Source organism: Triticum aestivum, chromosome 7D (assembly GCF_018294505.1).
Source record: "Triticum aestivum cultivar Chinese Spring chromosome 7D, IWGSC CS RefSeq v2.1, whole genome shotgun sequence".
Taxonomy (NCBI): domain Eukaryota; kingdom Viridiplantae; phylum Streptophyta; class Magnoliopsida; order Poales; family Poaceae; genus Triticum; species Triticum aestivum.
In genome coordinates, this window is record NC_057814.1 from 431,594,898 (window position 1) to 431,604,196 (window position 9,299).

The following is a 9,299-nucleotide window of genomic DNA, read 5'->3' on the forward strand; positions in this document are numbered from 1 at the left end:
ATCATGGACCCAAGTCATGATCCAGTTGCTGCTGCTCTTCGAAATCTATCTGCTCCATCACATCCGCAACCTCACAGGTCACAACCTATCATCTGGCACCCTAATGCCGTTTTGGTTGCCGTCAATATGCCATGGTCCTTTGTAATGCGTGTTTGCTTAGCACTAATAGGTAGAAGAATCATCAATCAAGTGCATCTACCAACATGATGACAGATTTTTTTATTGGCTCTTCTCTAATCTGTAAGTCATATATTGAGGCTTTTTATTGGCTCTTCTCTAATCTGTAAGTCATATATTGAGGCAGCGCTTGGTAGATTCTTTTTATTGGCGGTGTTGTGGTGAAAACATGGTGTGGCTGATTGCTTCATATGTTGATACTGATACATGTATGCTGCTGATTGGTCCTGATATACACTGCCTATAGCTACTAATAGTAATATTGCTACTCAATTTGATAGGTAGAGTGGTAATGGACGACAAGATTGTATAGTGCTCATATGCCAGTCAGTCAATTTTCCTTTCCTGTGATGAATTTGAGAATATTGCTTATATGTTAATCAGGTGCTCCTCCCTAGCCTTTGTTGTGGTCTGAACATTGAAATTCCATCCACTCAATGTTTATTCGGTCAAATATCTCTAGGAAGAAAAATTATTTCGACAAGATTCACTCTACTGTGCTTATCGCGGTCCTCTAGAATATATGGAGGCGCGGGAACTACAAGCTCTTCCCTGATGTTTTTGAGGAATTGCACATTACTGCTAGCAAGATTGCTGATGATCTTATGTTGTGGTCCAACAGGTATTCAAATGAAATTAAGAGAGGGCTCTTTATGGATTGGCTCACTATGTTGTATCACCTATCTATGAGATTCTATTTTTTTTCCTTCCTTTTCTTTTTTGTTAATCCCAGTGTATAATTTGGCTTTGTATAGTTCTCAGTTTTATTAAGTGGTTCAGGCTGGCTTAAGCACGCTGTAGTCCCTAGAAAAAGAAGGTGCCGAGTGATGCCTCGCCCTCCCTGAACTGTATATTATGTGCTTCTATACTACTCAAAGAAGGTAAATAGTCTTTTATGCGATTCATTTTTCCATTTGAATGCACTCCATTTTTAATGGATTAGTTAAAACATCAAACTGTCATTCTTTCTAGAGTCCTGATGTGTTATTTTTTCGGCCTAACACATGGAACTTTCTATAGATTTCATGGTTTATGCAAATTAGCTGAGCTAGGAAATTTTTGTGAAGTTAAAGCTGGTGTTAACTTGCTTCACATAGGAAATTCTGATGCGACCATGAAGAAGGCCTTAGAAAAGGTGCATGTTGTTGCTGAGGTAGGAGGGGGCGGCTGCGTGGTCGGGGAAGGCGCGCCGAAGGCGGATGCTAGTCGAGATGCACGACATGTTGGCCGAGAAGAAGCATATTCAGCAGTGGTGGTTGATCCATTGTGCGCCACACAATCAGATCGCATGGTTCCTGCAGAAGGACCGTAGAGATGACAAATCCATCAACAAACAGGATTATGCGGCTTGAGTCTACTGTACACTTATTTGCAACCTGCCCTTTTTCTGCTGCTGTTTAGGGATTCTTTCTGATGAAATTTAGTTATCGTTTCGACCTACAGCCGAGCTATGACACTCATTCCTTGCTACAGTGGTGGCTACATATTCTTTACAACATCGCTATGCATTAAAGATCTCTTTGCATGCTTATTTTGGTGGAAGATTTGGAAGGAGAGAAACAGTAGGATTTTCAATGGCAAGGCGAGCGACTTCATCAGATCCTGCAACCTCACAATCGACGAGCTGCACACTTGGCTGCGAGCCTGAATCAAAAGCGTGAGAAGGTTGACACCAGCATATCTTAGTTTTTTCTACCACCTGAAACACTTTTCCTACTTATGTAAAGTTTCTCCGCTCGCTGTACCAATTGTTTGGTACACTCGGTCTCTCTCGATGGAAGCAACAGTAGCGAGAAGGCTGCAGTTTTGACTGGCGAGGCAGAGGAATCTGTTTCCAGCAGGAAGAGTACATTATGAAGAAAAATACATGTAAAGCTCATCGTAATAATGAAGTGCATTGAATTTCAGTTTTCTTTATTACCGAGATGGAATTGAGTGTTAAATATAAATAGAATTTCAGTTTGATTATTTGCTTCATTGATCAACATACAAAAATGATTTATTGTTCCATATGAGTCATATTAGCTAGACGTATGCCGCCGAGCTGCCCTAGATTATGCAAATTTTCATTGTGATAGATGGTTCAAAGAACCATTTGAACCTTGGAAGAGATCTGTTTGACATATTTATTTAGTTTGCAGCCCATGGCCATGAACTACTTTAAGACATGTTGTTTACATTAAGGTCATTGAATATATTTAAAAAAAGAAGATCCTTGGGAGTGTTCTGTTCTTATAATTATTGCAGCATTTTTTCTTCAATGTTTCAAAATTTCAATGTCTAGCCCATCTGCTCATTAAAATAGCCGAATCTGATCTGTTTGGTGTGTCACGAGATCAACATTTAGTCATTATCCAAGTATTCCTTCCCTCTCCAACCCTAGCAGCAACGGAAGCCTCATACACTCCCTCCGCCTTCCGATGCTTAGTGCACGGGCACATGCCGATGTGCTCTGTCGTGGCCACCATGTCGCCCATCTTTGTGCCATTGGTTAGGCGACGATGACGACGGCAGTGAGGACGGCCCGTGCGAGATCGATCAGGATGAGAGAGCGAAAGAGATGGGAAGAACGTTCGAAGCGAAGCGCATGGGATCGATCCCCAAAAATAAGATTCACTTCATCCTTTGGTGTTAAGGTGTAGTAATTGACTGCACTCCAAACACTAATGCCAACTAAAAGGTTGTATTTAGATATGTAACTTGACTATCCACATAATGTCGTCTTCATTGACTTGCTTGACCATTGAAAATATTAAACAAACTTTGAGCCATAGCTCCTGTAATTTTAGGGTTCACTCGGATTACCAAACTTCCAAATCAAAGAACTAGAAATGTAAAGGATTTATAAGCCCTATCTATTTCAATCCTTAGGTTTTTTTTCATGTGGTATTACCCGATGCCAATAATTCTTCGGAATTTTCCATGAAGAAGGATTCAGCCGAGATATTCTTTTTTCTCCCGTTGCAACGCACGGGCAAAATATTACACATTAATGCCACCTATAAGTGACAAAAAACGTTTTGCAGGGAATCCCCCTGCCTGGGCCAGCCCATGCATAGGGAAACTATACCACGCTCTGCATGCTGGAGAAGACACAACGCGCCCATTGGGGCCGGCCCATGTGCGGGCGACTTTCTCTTAATTTCGTTTTTTATTTTTATTTTTCTTTTCCATTTTTGTTTTTTCTACTTTAAATAGTTTGGAACTTCAGAAAACTTTTGAAATTTAGAAAATTTGAGAATTATGAAGTAAAATGTTCACATAAAATGTTTGTGAATTCAAAAAATGCTCGGGATTTGTCTAAAAATGTTCGCATATTCAAAAATTATTCGCAATTTTGAAATAAATGTTCATAGAATAAAAAAGTCCACGATTTTGAAAAAGTCCGTGTATTAAAAATTACTAATGAAATTGAACAAAATGTTTGCTAATTCAAAAAATGTTAATGCATATTAAATAATGACCTAAAATTTTAAAAACAGTTCGTGAACTAAAAAAGTGTTTATGGATTCATAAAATGTTCATGCATTTCAAAAAATGTTGGTGAATTTAAAAAAAAATCCACCAATTTCGGAAAAAAATGTTTGTCTATTCTAGAATTGTTAGCCAATTCAAAAAGAAAATGCTTTAAAACCGTTCGCAATATAAAAAAGTTCACAATCTTTAAAAAATATTTGTAAATAGTAAAATGTTCATGATATTTAAATATGTTCCCAAATTTGTAAAATTGTTCATGAATGATTGAAGGTACGTAGTTAAAGGGTAATGCTTCTGAGTCTTTGTGACTAAATACCCGTGTGATTTTTGAAGAATTAACTACCGGGATGGACAGAATATTATAGTATGTTTTTGAAAAACATTTCTTGAAATTCAGAATAATTCTTTGAATTACAAAGTTTTTTGACAACCACAAGATTTTTTCGAAAATTTGAACATTGCCCCATTTTCTGAGTAAATTTCAAAAAATATTTTCTTGCATTTGGGAACAAAATTTCAAAATCATGCGATGAGAGGTGAACAAAATTTGGTCATCGCCATTAAAGATTATGATTTTTTTTCACCTGGTGCAACGCACGGGCATTTGTGCTAGTGTTTCTTATGATACAAATATATAAGACACATATTACCATGAAAAAAATATACTAGTGATAAGCAGGAAAAAAAACCGTGCGCTACTTTATTTTTTTCTGATTCGAGGGAAACCGTGGCAAGCCCATATCTTAATCGCTTTGGGCTATTTGGGGCCGCTTCCGTTAGCAGCCCGAGAGTTCTCGCGGAAGTTTGGGCTCAGCCGGGCTAGAAGGTTGTCCATCGTTCCGCTCCCACATCGACTCGACTCTCCTCTATCCCCAAAAGGGACTCCCTTGTATTGTGTTTACCCTAGTTTCCCATCCTGCCGCATCTCTTTTCGCCGCTGATTCTCGCGAAAGCGCACCATGGCTTCAACGCCCGTCGACCGCCATCTCTCTCTACACGCGGATCGTGAGGAGGGCCCGGTGAGTTCGTCTGCGGTTATCGCAACCGCCGCCTCCTCACAGCCCGGAAAACCCTCCCCTTCCGCCTCCGGTGAATCCGAAGCCGCCCCACAGCCTCGGATCCACCGCCCGGCACCACGCTTACTTATGTTTGCTTGTTTTGTCCGCAGACAAGGAACACGGTGTTCCTGGCGTAGTTAAGCTGCTATTGGAGACACCCTCCGGCTTCGCAATTTTCTCTTTTGCCGAGGATTACCTCGACAAAGATATCCAGGTGCTACTTGTTCTTTATTCGGCGCTGATGCTCCTTAACTTCTTCTTTGTTGATGAAAAGTCCAGCATCATCCATTTAACTTATTCTGTTTTCTCTGCCGGACATCTGGACATACTTCGTTAGTGAATTTTGGCTTGAATATGTTAGTAACCCCACAATTTTCCTCTTCTTTGCTCAGCCTTTTGCCAATTGAATAGAGTAATGCTTGCGGAATTAATTGTACGGCTTCCATCACTCTTTTTTTTTTGCAATATGGGGGTATAATATGTGCATCAACTTATTACACATTAGTTATTACTTCAAACTGAAGTGACAAACATCAAGAAACATAGTAGCCTATAAGTGTAGCAGGCTGGTTGTTGGGGAGTTGTGCAACTTCTTAGGGTTGCTAAGCAGTGGTGAATCTAGCACGAAAATGACGGATAGGCTCAAAACATCAAGTTACTAAGCCTAATTAGCAAATGCATCAAAATTTACATGTAAAACATCTCAGTATAATTGTCAAGTAGCATGTTTAGCTGAAATAGGATTTTTGGAGGGTAGGCTTAAGCCTATTAAAGCCCCCCTAGTAGAATCGCCACTGTTGCTAAGTGAACTCATGATAAGACAAAACCCATGAATCATTCGGGTCTGTGCCTGAAAACTAATTTCGAGCACTGACATGATACTACTGCTGCCACAATGTTTTTTAAATAAAAAATACCAAGCAGTAAGCACTACATAACGCATGAACAGGTTAAGAGTTCTATTGAATGGGCATGAATAAACGAAGATTTGAGAAAGGCTATATATTTGGTCTGTTGTGGTTGAGACAATCCTACTGAATTACCCCGCCTCCTGTCACAACTGAGACACATTTCACAATTATGAGTATTTGACAAGCTTTGTGTTTTTGTCTCTAAACATGTTTGCCCTTGTTCCTCAGATCATCTGGCTTCACGACTTCCAAATGTTTGAGGACAAATCCAGTGCCATTAACCTTACTACCCGGCGATTAGGCGCCAAACTCGCCCAGATGATCATGAAGTGCTCCTTCTATGATGACAAACTAGTTGTTGGAAGGTCTGAATATAAAGAAATAATTGAAGAATCACTGGTTTGTGCATCTCTGCAAGGTCCCTTGTTGTTTGTGCATGTGCAACAGTATTGATCACCATTTTCTTTTTCAGGGTCTAACCTGTGTGTACAATGATCATGTGATGGAGGTGATGTGGGGTCTGCAGAATCTCATGCATACTTCTTTTCCTGAAGAAAAATCTAAGATGTCTAGGGATGACCAGCTCCTCGTGAGCAAAGGATTGTATATGGTCTTAGATCGACACGGCATTAAGATCAAGGCAGAGATGGTGAGCTTAGTGCTTGTCATTCTGTGGTCTGATATGCAATGTTTTATATTTTATTGCTATCTTGTCATGTAATGTTCCTTTCTGATTGATTGTGCACTCATAATACTTTATTTCAAGTGATGAAAGGTTTCCCTTGAAACAAAGAAATCAGCAGCCAACATTTGAGAATCTCAATTTTTTTATTCATCTGCTAGAATTTTTTGCCTTCGCATGCTTCTTTCAGTGATTAAGCATTTCTCATTTTTATCCAGCTTAATGAGCATATTATTAAGAAGACCCGCGATGTACGTAATACTGATTTACGTGAAGATGCAGTTGCAATTGTGTTGCACGAAATGGTTGATGCCTATTTCGAGGAGTTTTCTAAAATTGATACCGAGGAATGGAGTTTATTCAAACTAGCATTAGCTTTGAAAGTAATGATTGATCCTCATGGAGGACTTAAAGCTGGTGACCCTTATGAGGTGAGTCTTAACTTTATTCTGCGAAAAATTAGCATGCATATGCTGGAAATTTACCATTTAGCAGTGAGTTGTCATTTATTTATGGTCTGAAGTATGTTTATTTCAGATGTTCACACATGACGAGTTAATAGTGATGGGGCGTGACGCATCTAAATATGAAGGTACTCTTGATAAGAAAACTGTCTTGGCAATGTACAATGACGCTGTTGTTCTCCGTGAGGACAAGATGGATTTGCTGTACGAATTGGACTGCTTGGTTGAGGAGGCTAAAGGAGCACTGGAAACTGAAGAAGTGCTGGAGAAGCTTGCAACATTAAGTGTTGACTCCAAGCAGCAAACTGACTGTACATCTTCAACAGCGGTGAGTCTGACAGTACCCAACCAAAGCAGCATCTATAAGGAGCAACACTGTCCTATCACAGGTGAGAATTCTCAGCTCTTGGTTGTGTTATCTTGGTGAAGACAGTGCAATTTTTACTGGTGTATATTTTTTATTATTTTAAAGTTCTCAGTTCATTGCTGAAGATTAAAAATTCAAAACATGTACTCTGTAGTGATTTTTTATGGATTATAAAGAATATCAGTAAAGTGCTAAAGCCTTGGAGGAAGTCACTTGTGTACTCTAGTTTGGATGATGGAAAGCATGCTGTAGGGTCTAAGGTGTTACTAAACTTTAGAAGTTCATCAATGTGAGAAACCCTAAGCTCTGGCCCTAAGCGGCTAAGCCTGCACATAAATATCCTGAAATGCTTGCTTGATTATGCAGTATCCTTTAGTTGCTAATATTTTTCAATAATATTTTTAGGGGGTGCCATTCCTTGTGGCAACCACTGAAAAATCACAGAACGATCTCAACACTATTTCACGGCTAGTATTATAGTGTTTTGTCTAGTACAGTTTTGCTAATTTTTTTGAATAAATTGTTTTTTGGATTTAAGAGGCTTACCTAACCTTACTGTACATCATCTCAGTTCTTATACATCTACAAACAAGCCCTTTTTCATGACCATGGATAATGGGTAACTTCAGAGGTTAGCGTTGTGTTTTAGGCTGATAGTTCTTGCATAAGTAATTCCAGTATTAGAGCGTTCCTATTTCATAAGGGCAGCCCGGTGCACGTAGCTCCTGCCTGCGCAGGGTCCGGGGAAGGGTTGCAAAAAATATATTTTAGTTATTGCTGTCCCAATGTTAATTACTGATTTGTTGAAAATTTCTAGCAGATGCAGATGGCGCGGAGATCTCGCCAACCACTCCAGATGAAGTTACTGCTGAAAGGGATGCTGTCCGGGAAAATACACAGGCTCAAGAAACTACTGCTGAAGGAAGAAAGGAGATCGGTACTGCTGAAGGAAGAATGAACCTCGGTACTGCTGAAGGAAGAATGAACCTTGGTACTGCTGGAGGAAGAATAAACCTCGGTACTGCTGAAGGAAGAAAGGAGCTCAGTCGCATTATTGCTCAGAAGGTGCCCCCTTGTCATTATCAAGAATGGAAGCCTCTTCACATTCCGCAGCTCATTCCAACCACTCCATATGGTGCGGAGATCTTGCCAACCACTCCAAATGAAGTTACTGCTGAAAGGAATGCTGTCCGGGAAAATACGCAGGCTCAAGAAACTACCGCTGAAGGAAGAAAGGAGATCGGTCACATTCTTGGTCAGTAGTTAGCCCTGCGTTGTTATCTTGACAGTGGTAACTCTCTTCACGACTAGTGTGTTCCACTTCCCGCAACAGACTGCTAGCGTCTCCCACTTCTACTAGTCGCTACCTAAGTTGTTTAGGCGCTTCCACTGATTACGTTGATAATGGCATGCCTTCTCAGGAGTGCCAAGCTTCTCCTAATTATGCCCCTCGACATTTGTATTGCCTAGGTACCTATGAAATGCTTTTTGTTATTTGAATTGGTGCTTACGCAACTAATTCGCACTGTGTGGAGAGGGCAAATACAAAGCTTTATCTAAGCCGCCTAAAAAATACCCTCTCCGTCCCAAAATAAGTGTAGCTGATTTAGTACAACTTTGGGATGGAGGGAATACATACAAACTGCAATTTATGTGCGTTGCGAGTCCCGGCCAACTTATTATGGCCATCCTTTGCCACCTTTGCTTTCAGATCAAAAGAATTAGCTGGAGGTACTGGTGACGAGGGCGCCAAGAAAATTGAATCTATTTTCTGTATTTCTGTCACTGTGCATTATTTGATGTTTTTGTGTTGAAACACATGATTGATACATATAAACTGTATTTGGAAATTGAAAAATCCACTTTATTTAAAATTTATATTTGGCCTGTTATGTTACTTTCATCTTCAAAGTAGTGAAATCACTACTTAAAATACATTTTGCGAAGGTTATCCTCGAACACCTCTAGTGCCCAAATGGTGGAACACCCGCCAACAGCGTCTAGGCTATGTTTTTCATGGGAGGGGATGTACATGTTTTCTTTTAGATCATTGTTTTTCAAAATGAATCATCTCTTGAACTGAGATCAAATGTGAACAATTTTCACGGTTGTGTTCCTCATCTAGATGTTCAAAATAAGATTCCATGTTGATATATTTTGACT

The 9,299-nt window shown here is 39.8% G+C and overlaps 1 protein-coding gene across 3 annotated transcripts; it reads left to right on the forward strand.

The window, feature by feature from the left end:
• The first annotated feature begins 4,463 nt into the window (after positions 1-4,463).
• On the forward strand, positions 4,464-8,636 carry LOC123165726 (uncharacterized). 3 transcript variants are annotated; one of them, XM_044583434.1, is made up of 7 exons: positions 4,464-4,673; positions 4,823-4,926; positions 5,852-6,022; positions 6,096-6,272; positions 6,524-6,736; positions 6,843-7,158; positions 7,954-8,636. In XM_044583434.1, exons 3-7 carry the CDS (start codon positions 5,876-5,878, stop codon positions 8,397-8,399), a joined length of 1,299 nt encoding a protein of 432 aa, XP_044439369.1. In that variant the 5' UTR covers positions 4,464-4,673; positions 4,823-4,926; positions 5,852-5,875; the 3' UTR covers positions 8,400-8,636. The 3 variants fall into 3 exon arrangements, with proteins under 3 accessions (XP_044439369.1, XP_044439370.1, XP_044439371.1); XM_044583435.1 differs by having other exon boundaries at positions 4,500-4,673; positions 7,957-8,636; XM_044583436.1 differs by having other exon boundaries at positions 4,500-4,673; positions 5,852-5,988.
• Positions 8,637-9,299: the final 663 nt, after the last annotated feature.